The 17191-nt window shown below is 40.7% G+C and overlaps 1 protein-coding gene across 2 annotated transcripts in view; it reads right to left on the bottom strand.

Annotated features, from left to right (window-relative positions):
• Nucleotides 1–3368: 3368 nt before the first annotated feature.
• The window catches only part of adam11 (ADAM metallopeptidase domain 11), a 38446-nt gene continuing 24623 nt past the window's right edge, over nt 3369–17191 (bottom strand). Inside the window, exons 26-27 of one of the 2 annotated variants that reach the window (XM_034309234.2) lie at nt 11736–11753; nt 3369–10587 (exon numbers count right to left, since the gene is read on the bottom strand). In XM_034309234.2, the coding sequence (XP_034165125.2) occupies nt 10572–10587; nt 11736–11753 (34 nt within the window). In that variant the 3' untranslated portion in view covers nt 3369–10571. Of the gene's footprint in view, nt 10588–10636; nt 11754–17191 lie in introns of those variants that run through there. The other variant, XM_034309233.2, reaches the window with a different exon arrangement.

The following is a 17191-nucleotide window of genomic DNA, read 5'->3' as shown; positions in this document are numbered from 1 at the left end:
CTTTAATTCGGGGTTCATTACAATCTGGCAACCCGGACCGCCCGGCGCCCCCCTTTATGTGTAAACGTGGAAGCTCTGCAGCTGTAACACACACACACACACACACACACACACACACACACACACACACACACACGCTGCATCAGATATAAAGCTGTTGGCGTGGAGGAAAATGGCGGATTCAGTGTTTAAATCAGCTTCTGTTCATTCTGTGGATAAAAAAGTGTTTTTTTGTGTGTGTTTTTGTGTTTTTTAGTTTAAAGTGGGATTTGTTCTCAGCAGGATCAGATTTCAGATTTCAGGGGTGTGTTTCTGGCTGAGAGGAAACCAGAAGAGGAGCTTTAAAAATCTCCAGGATTAAAATTCTCACTTCATTTGAGACACAAATTTCAGCCTGAAGTGGATCAGATGCTCATTTAAAGTTAAAATGATTCATTAATAAATATTAAGTGCAGTTTATTTTCTCTGCAGTCCACACTTCTGTACTAAACTGAGGAGATAAAAGAGCACTAACTCAGTATAATGCTGAGTGCACAAGTGTGCATAGAGGAGAGAAGAGAGTTAAACCATTACACCGTATTTATCATCACCATCATCATCGCCATTATTATCATCATCACCATCATCATCACCGTCACCATTATCATCATCATCATCATCACCATTATTATCATCATCACCATCATCATCGCCATTATTATCATCATCATCATCACCATTATTATAATTATCATCACCATCATCATCACCGTCATCATCATCATCATCATCACCATTATTATAATTATCACCATCATCATCACCGTCACCATTATTATCATCATCATCACCATTATTATAATTATCATCACCATCATCATCGCCATTATTATTATCATCATCATCACCATTATTATAATTATCATCACCATCATCATCACCGTCATCATCATCATCATCATCATCACCATTATTATAATTATCACCATCATCACCGTCATCATCATCACCATTATTATCATCATCACCGTCATCATCACCACCATTATTATCATCATCATCATTATTATCATCATCATCATTATTATCATCATCATTATCACCATTATTATAATTATCACCATCATCATCATCACCGTCATCATCATCACCATCATCACCATTATTATCATCATCATCACCGTCACCACCATCATCACCATCATCATCGTCACCACCATCATCATCATTATCATCATCACCATCATCATCACCATTATTATCATCACCATTATCATCATCATCATCATCGTCACCACCATCATCATCATTATCATCATCACCATCATCATCACCATTATTATCATCATCATTATCACCACCATCATCATCATCACCATTATCATCATCATCATCACCGTCATCATCATCACCATCATCACCATTATTATAATTATTACCATCATCATCATCACCGTCATCATCATCACCATCATCATCACCATTATTATCATCATCATTATCACCACCATCATCATCATCACCACCATTATTATCATCATTATTATCATCATCATTATCACCATTATTATCATTATTATCATCATCATCACCATTATCATCATCATCATCATCATCACCGTCATCATCATCACCATCATCACCACCATCATCACCGTCACCACCATCATCATCATCACCACCATTATCATCACCATCATCATCACCGTCACCACCATCATCACCATCATCATCGTCACCATCATCACCATCATCATCACCACCACCATCATCATCACCATCATCATCACCACCATTATTATCATCATTATTATCATCATCATTATCACCATTATTATCATTATCATCATCATCATCACCGTCATCATCATCATCATCATCACCACCATCATCATCACCACCATTATTATCATCATTATTATCATCATCATCACCATTATCATCATCATCATCATCACCGTCATCATCATCACCATCATCATCATCACCGTCATTAGAATTACTACTTCATGAAAGATAAATATATTTTAGTCCAAAAAAAAAAAAAAAACTGCTCCAAATAAACCAAGTTACATCAATACATAGAGTGAATTCAGACATATTGGGGTAATAAAACATATATTTAATTATACGGGATAATATATTTTATATATTGAGATAATATATTTAATAATAAAAATCTTAGAGTAAAACTGACGACATATTCAGATGATTAACATTCTATAAATTCATTCCTGCAATAAGAATAATAAAAGTTTTTATAACATTTATAACCTTTTCATATTCATCATTTCATAATCTTTTCTAAAATTCAGTATGAACAGTAGTGATAGTAAGTAGTGATATTTCTGTTCTAATGTTATGAATCTGTAAAATTATAGTAATGTTACACATCTGAAGCTGACCACGCCCCCTTTATATGATGTCACATGAATAAAGTCATGTTATTTCTAGCAAGCAGTTCCACAGCACAGGACTCGGTGACATACATTTAGACTTTTTTCTTTTTTTTTTTTTAAATCATAAATGCTGCTTCATTAAAACTCCCAGTATATCTACATTCACTCTGTATTTAATCGTGCTAATTAAAGCTAGCTATAAAGTGTTTCTGATGTTCTCTGGACCACTGTTTCAGAGTTTAAGGTCAATGAGAGACTCGGTAAATGAAAACATCAGTGTGTTGTGTAGAATCATGCAGTTGGGGGGAAAATCTCAGTGATCTCAGTGTTTCAGAAAGTGTCCTGCGATTTTCACACACGAGTGTCTAGAGTTTACACAGAATGGTGCGAAAAACAAAAACCATCCAGTTCTGCAGGAGAAAAAACACCTTGTTGATGAGAAAGGAGAATGGTCACTCTTTACATCCGCGTTGAGCAGAAAAGCATTTCAGAACACACAACACACTGAACTCTGATATAGTTCTTTAGATTAAAAAAAAAAAAAAAAAAAAAAAAAAAAAGGACGCTGGATTTTCAAAACGTTGCTGCAGATTTATTACCTTTTTTTTTTTTTTTTTTTTTTTTCACAAAATGTCAGTTTTGCTTCCATGTCGTCTTTTCTGCCTTTTCAGCAAATTTAGTGAAAATCACATGATAAATAATATCGTTTTATACATTAATCTTTAACTCTATGGCTGTAATTTGTCTAAAGGCCTCCAGCGCAACAATCCAGCCTTCTGAATAAATAAATAAATAAATAAATAAATAAAACATGCTGAACTCTGATATATTTCTTTAGTTAAAAAAAAAAAAAATTACGCTGGATTTTCAAAATGTTGCTGCAGATTTATTACAAAATGTTTTGTTTTGTTTTTTACAAAATGCTAGTTTGTCTACTTTCAGAAATGACGAATGAAGACGTACACAAATAAAACCACCACAAGCCACATGTTTTCATGTTGTCATTTTTTTTTATTTCAGCCTTTTGATTAATACAGAAAAAAAAAAATCTGGATCTCACGTTACACTGCGGTTCGTCTTAAAGCAACATGGAAGTGAATTTGATCTGAAAAGATGGACGTTGTTTTTCTCTCACCAGCCATTCGATCAGGTCTCAGTCAGGCGTGTGCTTTTATTTCCACACGTCCTGCGTCACCTCCACGCATCATAAAGCTTCTGCGTAATTATACAGTAATTTACAATCAAACGTCGCAATGGTATGGAATACATTTCCTATAATGCAGCGATTGTTAGCTTAGCATGTGTTAGCGTTAGCGTTAATGAGGTTACAGCTGTGTGTTTCATACACCCACATTAGATTAGAGCTAATAATATACAGAAGTGTTAATGTTTATATATACAGATACCTGTGAATGCGTGCATATGTACATACTGATCAGAAATCATCTACAATTACGAACATAATGTAAAGTGAACTGTGCTCTGTAGCGATGTGCGTTCTGTCAGAGCAGAGCAGGAGACATGCGGCACACGGCCGAGCGCTAGAAAACCAGATAAAAATCCACTCACAAAGTGTTAAAACGTGTAAATCGTTACATCGTGGTTATAACGAGGAGTTTAAATCAGGGAGGAAGTTAACAATATTCATATCGTGGCCCGAACCTGAGACTAAACCCGTCATAAACACAGAAACATGCATAAAAAACGGCCTTATATCCGTCACGCTGTAGTGCACACACACACACACGCACACACACGCGTGCACACACACACAAACACAGACGGAGTTAACGCTGTAGTACACACATACACACACATACACACACACACACACACACACACTGACGGAGTTAACGTTGTAGTGCACAGACACACACACACACACACACACACACACACACACACTGACGGAGTTAACGCTGTAGTGCACACACACACACACACACACACACACACACGCACGCACACACACATACACGCACACAGACGGAGTTAACGCTGTAGTACACACACACACACACACACACACACATACACACACTGACGGAGTTAACGCTGTAGTGCACACACACACACACACACACACACACACACACACACACACTGACGGAGTTAACGCTGTAGTGCACACACACACACACACACACACACACACGGAGTTAACGCTGTAGTGCGCACACACACACACACACACACAGACGGAGTTAACGCTGTAGTGCACACACACACACACACACACACACACACACAGACGGAGTTAACGCTGTAGTGCACACACACACACACACACACACACAGACGGAGTTAACGCTGTAGTGCGCACACACACACACACACACACACACACAGACGGAGTTAACGCTGTAGTGCACACACACACACACACACACAGACGGAGTTAACGCTGTAGTGCGCACACACACACACACACACACACACACACACACACACACAGACGGAGTTAACGCTGTAGTGCGCACACACACACACACACACACACACACAGACGGAGTTAACGCTGTAGTGCACACACACACACACACACACTGACGGAGTTAACGCTGTAGTGCGCACACACACACACACACACACACACACACACAGACGGAGTTAACGCTGTAGTGCGCACACACACACACACACACACACACACAGACGGAGTTAACGCTGTAGTGCACACACACACACACACACACACACACAGACGGAGTTAACGCTGTAGTGCACACACACACACACACACACACACACACACACACACACACACACACAGACGGAGTTAACGCTGTAGTGCGCACACACACACACACACACACACACACAGACGGAGTTAACGCTGTAGTGCACACACACACACACACACACTGACGGAGTTAACGCTGTAGTGCGCACACACACACACACACACACACACACACACACACACACACAGACGGAGTTAACGCTGTAGTGCACACACACACACACACACACACACACACACACACAGACGGAGTTAACGCTGTAGTGCACACACACACACACACACACACACACACACACACACACAGACGGAGTTAACGCTGTAGTGCACACACACACACACACACACACACACACACACACACACACACACACACACACACAGACGGAGTTAACGCTGTAGTGCACACACACACACACACACACACACACACACACACACACACACAGACGGAGTTAACGCTGTAGTGCACACACACACACACACACACACACTGACGGAGTTAACGCTGTAGTGCACACACACACACACACACACACACACACACACACACACACTGACGGAGTTAACGCTGTAGTCTCTGAGCTGTGATGTGTGCAGTAAGTGGGGTTCAGAGGCCGGAGGCAGTGCTACACCAAATCACACACCACAAACAAAACAAAACAAATTCATTACTGCACATTTTACACCCGAGTCTCTCCTCTACACTTCACTTCTCTCATCAGCGCTGCATTTAACTCAACCCTCTCCTCTATTTTCATTAATCCTCTACTGTAAATTAACCCTTTCATATTTTTATTAAGAGTAGTTTACTGGAAAACAATGTCAATTTATTCATAAAAACTGACTGTAAATTAGTCCTTTCATTTATTGATTTTTTTATTACTAATGCTGCACTAAAACCTGGTCCTGTAAATGTTTGTACTGATGGCAATGGACTGTAAATAATTACTATAATTTATTAGTTTTTTATTATTAATGGTACTTTACTAAAAATTTAACCGTTCATTTTTTTTATTGAATTTACCCAAAGTCTGCAATTTATTTATTTATTTATTTATTTTTAATTAATAGTAATTCACAGCAAGTCCTTTTTTTTAAATTGGTCATTTTTTAAAATTCATAAAAAATGAGTTGTTTTTTTTTTAAACATTGTAGTCATTAAAAAAATCATTTACAGTATAAACTTTGGTAATTTATTGTAAAATAGTCCTTTATTTTTTTCTTGATTAATGGGAATTCACTGTACGTCATTTTTAGATTGATGGTAATTTTTAAAACTTGTCCTTTATTTGTTTTTATGGACGTTTACTGTAAATCCTTTACTTTTTATCAATAATACACACTTTACTAGAAATTTGTCCTTTAACTGTTTCATTTTTTTATGTAATTTATGGTGATTTTTTTTGAATTATTCATTTATTTTTAAACAAGCGTACAGTATTGTAACGGAGTCTTTTGATGTTCTTGGTGGTAATTTACTGTAAATAAATCCTTTATTTTTATTCCTGAATGCTGTTTGACTGTAAGTGAGAGTTTTTTGTAAAGTTACGCTATAAAAACAGTATAATCAGGTCACGTTCTGATCGAGATCAAACTCCGTGCCGTCAGTAACGCTAAATGTGTGCTTAATCATATTCCATTAAATAATAATGATAAGAAGAAGAAGAAGAAGAAGAAGAAGACTATATGTGTAATATGTGCTATATGGATGATACAGATGTGTAAATTCAGTAAGAATTAATAATGTACATTGTGATTATGAGGAGAAATGTACAGTGTGTAGTTGCATTTGCGCTCAGGCTGGTGTACAGTCCTGTAAATACACAATATTCCATAATCTCTCTATATAGAATAGTATATGTGTGTATATATTTCTATATGTGCATAAACAGCAGTGTAGAGATAAAGCTCGAGTATCGGCTGAACGCTACTGAAGATCCGCTGGCGGTGTTTCCACTCAACTCAAACCCAGTTCATCATCACAGTGTGCTCAAAGTGCACTCAGGCTCATTTCTGGGCGTGTTTTAATTCCTAAATCATCTTTACTGCTAAATTCAAATCACATGACCAGGGTTTCTACTAGTTCCTCTGTCATTTCAAAGGGTTTCATTATAATAATATTAAAACTGATTGTATCCCTGATTTACATTAATCTTCACCTATTAAGATTAATATATTAAAGACTAGGAGTTTATATCCTGCACGTACGCCAGTCGGTTTTGCTTTTCTGCCTTTTCAGCAAATTTAGTGAAAAATCACGTGATAAATAATATCATTTTATACATTAATCTTTAACTGTATGGCTGTAATTTGTCTCTTAAAGGCCTCCAGTGCATCGATCCAGCCTTCTGAATTCAAAAAAAAAAAAATAAAGTCTTTTAAAATACTGAACTTTTCCATCTGACGACCTGCAAAAGTCACGATTTAATAAATCACAGCTGGATTTAAAGGTGCTCTGAATATTACAACAGATTTCATCCCTGAATATTTTTTATTTTCACGTTAATCTTTTTGGCTTTTATGGCTCAGATTCGTACTAATTTAGTGACGTTATTAATAAAGGAATGGACCAGTTCATTTTGCTTTTGGGTGAAAATTAGCTTCTTGAGGAAAAAAAAAAAAAAAAAAAAATGCAAGCAAGATTTAACAATCCAGTTAGCTTTTGTGGTGTGTGTGTGTGTGTGTGTGTGTGTGGATATGAGTAAATATACTGTATATGAATATATCATTTAAATTCAACTGGCGCTTCAGTCTGTTTTCAGAAAGAAGCAGAATTTAAAGAAATTCTAATGAATAAAGTATAAACAAATATTAGAATATTAATGAATTTCAGCAGGAAAAATCTGAAACGAAAATAAAAAGTTCAGTCAGAAATCTGATTCTCAGTTTGCTGATGATGTATTGCTGCGTGTTTGTTTGGTTTGTTTTTTTAAAAAAAAAAGCTGATTCCCATTGCTAGAAACAGATTTATTAACTAAACAGCGAACACTTTTAAAACTTAAAATGACTACTGATTATTATTATTATTATTCTGGTTACAAACAGAAGATTTGGTTTTGTTAGTCGTGTGAGAATCGAGATTTGAGGATGGAATTGCTGCCTTTTTGTTTTTTTCTTCTTCAAATTCGTTGCTGTTTTTCTCCTGTGTGTGAATGAGGACGGGTTTCTAGCTGTGTGACGGCGTGTCTGTGAATGTGAATAAAACTGTAATATAATCAGTTATCAGTCATCATCACTCATGCCCTGAGAGAGAGAGAGAGAGAGAGAGAGAGAGAGAGGGAGAGAAGGATGGAGAGAGAGAGAGAGAGAGAGAGAGAGAGAGAGAGAGAGAGAGAGGCTCTGAATACTTTCAGAGTGAAGTGAACAGGTACGACAGGTGCTTCGTTCGAAATGAAAAGCTGGCAGTCTTTAAACGCTGACCTGCGTCGTCACATTTGGTGTTTTATCTCAGAACTTTGAAATACTTTTCCTTAAACACATAGATTGCGATCGGTTTGTGCTTATGTCTTAACACAGGTGTACTGTATATACAGTATTTACACGAGTAGCATTCACACACACACACACACACACACACACACACACACACACACACACACACACTACATATTGCGATATATTGCATGTTCACACGGGATGCGTCCCTGCATCACACTCACGCGTACAGTGTACAAGTATAGATCATTCTATACGAATTTAAAAATGGCAGAATGTTTCCATGGACGTCTACTACACACACACACACACACACACACACACACACACACACACACACACGAGATACATGTAGAAGAAAATGCAACTTCGTGCTTAGTCGTGTTTAAAGTCACATTCAGACGTTTATGCATACGGTAATTTAATATCGCTAGATGGCTGATATTGTGAAAAAAAGCAGCTTCATAACACACTTTAAATGGATTAATATAAGATCAAATACAGAAGATTAGTAGGAATGCTTCAGTGCTCAGTTTTTACAGTGATGATTAAGTGTGTGTGTGTGTGTGTGTTGTGTATATTCGGCTCAAACCGGCTCAGAACAGTGTAAAGTCTGTGTGTGCTAGTGGATATTTCTATATTTATTCCACTTTTCTTTTCTGGATTCTCTGCGCTGTTAGAAACAAGAGCTCAGGCTAAAATAAATAAATCTGAACCTCGGGGAAAATTTAGCGTTCACGTTCGCTCGGGCCAAATCCAAGAGTTTACTCTTTTAATACAGAAAAGTACACAAATCTCAGATTAATTTAAACGACTGATCTGAGAGATGACGATGTGTAGAGCAGATTTATATCGAACTTTACGCTTTCCTTTAAACTCACACAAATTCAATCGTACTAACTGTGTATCTGTCTTTTTTTTTTAAATTGTCTTTTTTCTTGTAAGCTCCTCATTCTCAGGCTGACTTGGGAGAAAAAGAAAATGTTGTTTTTTGCAGCTACAGAAAGCTGCTATTAGACTATTAAACAATTTTAGCGTTATTAAAATCAGAGAATAAAATACAAACACGAATGAGAGAGACTTCTGAATTTCTCAGTAAAAACATTCTACAAAATAATCACTGACTGCACTTCAGGAGCGCAGAGGCGGAGTTCCTTCTTGTCAAAGTGTTAAAAAGCGGCCCTGTTTTTACTAAAATGGACAAATTCCTTACAAACTGTATTTTCTAAATGTAGATCTGGATTTGGCAGGAATTCAGCGTGTAATTGTAAAGACTGATGCTACAGACTGATTCCGAACACCTCGAGTGACAGACGAAACAAAACAAAAAAATATATATATTTTTTTAAATAATATTTAAAGTGCTGAATCGTTGTATTAAATGTATGTTGTATATTAACAGGTTGCTCTCAGGTCCTAATGTTACTTTAAATGATGGATTGTGAACGACTCAGTGGCCTCCTGTAAAAAAAAAAACAAAAACTTGTGCATCAGAACTCGGAAAGTTCGAGCTCATTTCATGGCCTAAATGTTCACGTTATAACACTGAGCACAGAGCTTATCGTTAAATCTGACGTCACGGTCTGTATCGCTCATTAAATCACGAGTTTTAAGAAGAAACATGCAGAAAACAAGCTCACACACTGTATATGATAAATCGCTAATTAGGAAAATTAAAAAAGGTTTTTGAACGTTTTGGAGCGTGCACACGGACACACGCAGGTGTAGCTGATGCTACGTGGTGGTTGAACTTGTTCTGATTTACTAATCTGTACTGTAAGGAATGGACACACAGTGGATTCAGCTTTACGGAGGCTGTGTTTAGCTGTGTGGAATGTTTCTGACGTGACGTCGGGTACAGAGAAGAGCAGAAAGACGTACAGGAAGCAGAGGCTTGTGCAGGTTGGAGTTTTCTGACTGAGTGGAAGACATGTTTTTCGCTCCTCTTTTCTCCTCCGAATGTAAAGGACACAGTGAAGTAAAGAGGACAGGACAGCGGACGGACAGACTTCTCATCCTCCTCCAGATCTGAGGAAGAACGGAAGGGAGAAGGAGGACGGGAAGGAGAAGAGCAGGACATGATGTGAGAAATCCAGTTCGCTGATCACTCTGTCTTTATTTTCCACAAATCTCTCACTGATTTAAAACTCAGTACAAAAAAAAACACAAACACACACAAAGAACTCTTAACACTTTAAAACATTAAGGTTCCTTTAACTGATGTTATTTAACACCATCCTGATGAATTCTGGATTCTGATTGGTCAGAAGGTGTTGATTAATTAACGCTTATTTACGTTTACAGTTATGGAAGGAGTCTCCAGTTGCAGTGCTTTGCAACTTTTCAGTCAGAGGTAAAGAGGAGTTCAGTACATTATTAAACTTTAAGCAGCATGCTGTAATTTCATTTTTACAAAATTATGTTGATTATTTGTAGGTGAATTTAGTTAAAATTTAAATAGATGTTAATACACGTGTTAACTTGCTCTGTAACTTCATGAGCATTACTTATGGTTTATTAAAGCTGTTAAATTATTAAATAATGTTAGTGGAACCTTAATATAAAGTGCTACTTGTTTTTTAACTGGGAAAATTCATGAATAATTAATGAGCAGGTGTGGCTTCATCCAATCACAGAGCATCTAAGAGCCCGAGCCTCGAGCAGAATATCTTTCTTTAGTGGTGGAAATTCACGATACAAATATAAACGCGTCAGTACGTCAGCTGATAACTCTCTCCTGACTTCTCTCCGCTGCTTTTCTCTTTTCGACAACAAAAATAAAAATAAAAGCCTCCTGTTTGTGTGAGCTGACAGAATTGAGAGGGGTGTGTCTTACACTCGGAGCATACTTACTGCATTATGATGCTCTACAAACACGCCATTACAATAAAAAACACGTCGGTTCAAAAGATAGTGTTTAAAAATAACTACGTGGCTGATGATCATAAAAAAATAAGAACGAGATCGTAATATATTTCAGATGATTTCCTATTAGAATAGTGTCATTACGTGTAAATGTGTTTGTTTATAAGAGGAGAATGATGGAGCTAAAACTTCTAACTGGAATGAAGCGTCGTCCTAGGCCACTACACGTAAACTAAAATAAAATTAAATAAAATAGAATAAAATAATGAATGAATAAATGTCACATCATAGCCTGTTCAGCAGCGTCATACCTTCCTCTGCGGATATTCCTGGATCAGGGGAAGATCAGAGAGAGACAGAGAGAGAGAGACAGAGAGACAGAGAGAGAGAGAGAGAGAGAGAGAGAGAGACAGAGAGAGAGAGAGACAGAGAGAAAACACTGTTTCATTCATCGGTTACGGTGAAATTCCAACATTCAGATTCATTATTAGTTTATAACACTCGTTATTCGTCTATAACCCTCGTTATTAGTGTTATAACGCTTGGTATTAGTGTTATAATCCTCTTTATTAGTTTATAACACTCATCATTATTTTATAGTACTGATTATTAGTGTTATAATCCTCATTATTAGTGTTATAACGCTCATTATTAGTGTTATAACGCTCATTATTAGTGTTATAACGCTCATTATTAGTGTTATAACGCTCATTATTAGTGTTATAACGCTCATTATTAGTGTTATAATCCTCATTATTAGTGTTATAATCCTCATTATTAGTGTTATAACCCTCATTATTAGTGTTATAACGCTCATTATTAGTGTTATAACGCTCATTATTAGTGTTATAATCCTCATTATTAGTGTTATAATCCTCATTATTAGTGTTATAATCCTCATTATTAGTGTTATAACGCTCATTATTAGTGTTATAACGCTCATTATTAGTGTTATAACGCTCATTATTAGTGTTATAATCCTCATTATTAGTGTTATAATCCTCATTATTAGTGTTATAACGCTCATTATTAGTGTTATAACGCTCATTATTAGTGTTATAATCCTCATTATTAGCGTTATAATCCTCATGATTAGCGTTATAATCCTCATTATTAGTGTTATAATCCTCATTATTAGTGTTATAATACTCATTATAACGCTCATTATTAGTGTTATAATCCTCATTATTAGTGTTATAACGCTCATTATTAGGGTTTAACACTCTGTAAGATTGAGGTCCATCAGTATATGATTAAGTATTATCACGCTCACGATCGTGCGGTTATTACTGATTTGGTGTAGCTAATCCCAGCCGCACCGATACCGAGTACAACCGCACAATTGCGAGTGCAATATTGCTTTTATACAACAGTTCTATAAACAAGAAATTAATAGCAGAAACAGATCCTGAAGAAGCCGCGCTCACTCGGCTAGCTAGCTCACGCTGATTTGTACGTTCCTGTTAAAGGAGCTTCTGGTAAAACTTCATCTTCACCTGACAAGCTTTCAGATATAAGTTATATTCCTGAAAAGTATCGTTTGCGGTGAACGCAGACGAGCGGCGTGATGTGCACAGTGAACTGTCCCAGTGTGGTTATAGGTTATACAGGCAGTCTTGGAACGCCGCTCGACCAATCAGATCAGGGGATCAGAACTAACTGCTAACGGTTGAATTCTACAATCTGATCGATCAGAAGGTGTGTATTATTCAGGTGCCTGCAGCATCCGTTACAGAGGCGTACAAACAACATTCTGTGAATAAACCGCAGACAAATTGACAACTGGATGAATCCTTGATGATAATGTGATGTGTGTGGAACGTGGCCACAGTGTGGAGGTTCTACTGAACTGTGTGTGGAACGTGGCCACAGTGTGGAGGTTCTACTGAACTGTGTGTGGAACGTGGCCACAGTGTGGAGGTTCTACTGAACTGTGTGTGGAACGTGGCCACAGTGTGGAGGTTCTACTGAACTGTGTGTGGAACGTGGCCACAGTGTGGAGGTTCTACTGAACTGTGTGTGTGGAACGTGGCCACAGTGTGGAGGTTCTACTGAACTGTGTGTGGAACGTGGCCACAGTGCGGAGGTTCTACTGAACTGCGTGTGTGGAATGTGGCCACAGTGTGGAGGTTCTACTGAACTGTGTGTGGAACGTGGCCACAGTGTGGAGGTTCTACTGAACTGTGTGTGTGGAACATGGCCACAGTGTGGAGGTTCTACCGAACTGTGTGTGGAACGTGGCCACAGTGTGGAGGTTCTACTGAACTGTGTGTGTGGAACGTGGCCACAGTGTGGAGGTTCTACTGAACTGTGTGTGGAACGTGGCCACAGTGTGGAGGTTCTACCGAACTGCATGTGTGGAACATGGCCACAGTGTGGAGGTTCTACCGAACTGTGTGTGGAATGTGGCCACAGTGTGGAGGTTCTACTGAACTGTGTGTGTGGAACGTGGGCACAGTGTGGAGGTTCTACCGAACTGTGTGTGGAACATGGCCACAGTGTGGAGGTTCTACTGAACTGTGTGTGTGTGGAACATGGCCACAGTGTGGAGGTTCTACTGAACTGTGTGTGTGGAACGTGGCCACAGTGTGGAGGTTCTACTGAACTGCGTGTGGAACATGGCCACAGTGTGGAGGTTCTACTGAACTGTGTGTGTGGAACGTGGCCACAGTGTGGAGGTTCTACCGAACTGTGTGTGGAATGTGGCCACAGTGTGGAGGTTCTACTGAACTGTGTGTGTGGAACGTGGGCACAGTGTGGAGGTTCTACCGAACTGTGTGTGGAACATGGCCACAGTGTGGAGGTTCTACTGAACTGTGTGTGTGTGGAACATGGCCACAGTGTGGAGGTTCTACTGAACTGTGTGTGTGGAACGTGGCCACAGTGTGGAGGTTCTACTGAACTGCGTGTGTGGAACGTGACCACAGTGTGGAGGTTCTACTGAACTGTGTGTGGAACGTGGCCACAGTGTGGAGGTTCTACTGAACTGTGTGTGTGGAACGTGGGCACAGTGTGGAGGTTCTACTGAACTGTGTGTGGAACGTGGCCACAGTGTGGAGGTTCTACTGAACTGCGTGTGGAACGTGGCCACAGTGTGGAGGTTCTACTGAACTGCGTGTGGAACGTGGCCACAGTGTGGAGGTTCTACTGAACTGCGTGTGTGGAACATGGCCACAGTGTGGAGGTTCTACTGAACTGTGTGTGTGGAACGTGGCCACAGTGTGGAGGTTCTACTGAACTGTGTGTGTGGAACATGGTCACAGTGTGGAGGTTCTACTGAACTGTGTGTGGAACGTGGCCACAGTGTGGAGGTTCTACTGAACTGTGTGTGTGGAACGTGGCCACAGTGTGGAGGTTCTACTGAACTGTGTGTGGAACGTGGCCACAGTGTGGAGGTTCTACTGAACTGTGTGTGGAACGTGGCCACAGTGTGGAGGTTCTACTGAACTGTGTGTGTGGAACGTGGCCACAGTGTGGAGGTTCTACTGAACTGTGTGTGGAACGTGGCCACAGTGCGGAGGTTCTACTGAACTGCGTGTGTGGAATGTGGCCACAGTGTGGAGGTTCTACTGAACTGTGTGTGGAACGTGGCCACAGTGTGGAGGTTCTACTGAACTGTGTGTGTGGAACATGGCCACAGTGTGGAGGTTCTACCGAACTGTGTGTGGAATGTGGCCACAGTGTGGAGGTTCTACTGAACTGTGTGTGTGGAACGTGGCCACAGTGTGGAGGTTCTACTGAACTGTGTGTGGAACGTGGCCACAGTGTGGAGGTTCTACCGAACTGCATGTGTGGAACATGGCCACAGTGTGGAGGTTCTACCGAACTGTGTGTGGAATGTGGCCACAGTGTGGAGGTTCTACTGAACTGTGTGTGTGGAACGTGGGCACAGTGTGGAGGTTCTACCGAACTGTGTGTGGAACATGGCCACAGTGTGGAGGTTCTACTGAACTGTGTGTGTGTGGAACATGGCCACAGTGTGGAGGTTCTACTGAACTGTGTGTGTGGAACGTGGCCACAGTGTGGAGGTTCTACTGAACTGCGTGTGGAACATGGCCACAGTGTGGAGGTTCTACTGAACTGTGTGTGTGGAACGTGGCCACAGTGTGGAGGTTCTACCGAACTGTGTGTGGAATGTGGCCACAGTGTGGAGGTTCTACTGAACTGTGTGTGTGGAACGTGGGCACAGTGTGGAGGTTCTACCGAACTGTGTGTGGAACATGGCCACAGTGTGGAGGTTCTACTGAACTGTGTGTGTGTGGAACATGGCCACAGTGTGGAGGTTCTACTGAACTGTGTGTGTGGAACATGGCCACAGTGTGGAGGTTCTACTGAACTGCGTGTGTGGAACGTGACCACAGTGTGGAGGTTCTACTGAACTGTGTGTGGAACGTGGCCACAGTGTGGAGGTTCTACTGAACTGTGTGTGTGGAACGTGGCCACAGTGTGGAGGTTCTACTGAACTGTGTGTGGAACGTGGCCACAGTGTGGAGGTTCTACTGAACTGCGTGTGGAACGTGGCCACAGTGTGGAGGTTCTACTGAACTGCGTGTGGAACGTGGCCACAGTGTGGAGGTTCTACTGAACTGCGTGTGTGGAACATGGCCACAGTGTGGAGGTTCTACTGAACTGTGTGTGTGGAACATGGTCACAGTGTGGAGGTTCTACTGAACTGTGTGTGGAACGTGGCCACAGTGTGGAGGTTCTACTGAACTGTGTGTGTGGAACGTGGCCACAGTGTGGAGGTTCTACTGAACTGTGTGTGTGGAACGTGGCCACAGTGTGGAGGTTCTACTGAACTGTGTGTGGAACGTGGCCACAGTGTGGAGGTTCTACTGAACTGTGTGTGGAACGTGGCCACAGTGTGGAGGTTCTACTGAACTGTGTGTGTGGAACGTGGGCACAGTGTGGAGGTTCTACTGAACTGTGTGTGGAACGTGGCCACAGTGTGGAGGTTCTACTGAACTGTGTGTGGAACGTGGCCACAGTGTGGAGGTTCTACTGAACTGTGTGTGGAACGTGGCCACAGTGTGGAGGTTCTACTGAACTGTGTGTGTGGAACATGGCCACAGTGTGGAGGTTCTACTGAACTGTGTGTGGAACGTGGCCACAGTGTGGAGGTTCTACTGAACTGTGTGTGGAACGTGGCCACAGTGTGGAGGTTCTATTGAAATGTGTGTGTGGAACGTGGGCACAGGGTGGAGGTTCTACAGAACTGCATGAGGAACGTGGCCACAGTGTGGAGGTTCTACTGGATTGTGTGTGTGTGTGTGGAACTTAGCCACACTGTAGAGGTTCTACAGACTGTGTGTGTGGAACGTGGCCACAGTGTGGAGGTTCTACTGAACTGTGTGTGTGGAACGTGGCCACAGTGTGGAGGTTCTACTGAACTGCGTGTGTGGAACGTGGCCACAGTGTGGAGGTTCTACCGAACTGCGTGTGTGGAACATGGCCACAGTGTGGAGGTTCTACCGAACTGTGTGTGGAACGTGGCCACAGTGTGGAGGTTCTACCGAACTGTGTGTGGAACGTGGCCACAGTGTGGAGGTTCTACCGAACTGTGTGTGTGGAACGTGGCCACAGTGTGGAGGTTCTACTGAACTGTGTGTGTGGAACATGGCCACAGTGTGGAGGTTCTACCGAACTGTGTGTGGAACGTGGCCACAGTGTGGAGGTTCTACCGAACTGTGTGTGTGGAACGTGGCCACAGTGTGGAGGTTCTACTGAACTGTGTGTGTGGAACGTGGCCACAGTGTGGAGGTTCTAC

Source organism: Pangasianodon hypophthalmus, chromosome 12 (genome assembly GCF_027358585.1).
Source record: "Pangasianodon hypophthalmus isolate fPanHyp1 chromosome 12, fPanHyp1.pri, whole genome shotgun sequence".
NCBI classification, from domain to species: Eukaryota; Metazoa; Chordata; class Actinopteri; order Siluriformes; family Pangasiidae; genus Pangasianodon; species Pangasianodon hypophthalmus.
Note: the sequence above shows the minus strand (reverse complement) of the source record. Positions and strands in the feature narration are given on the sequence as shown.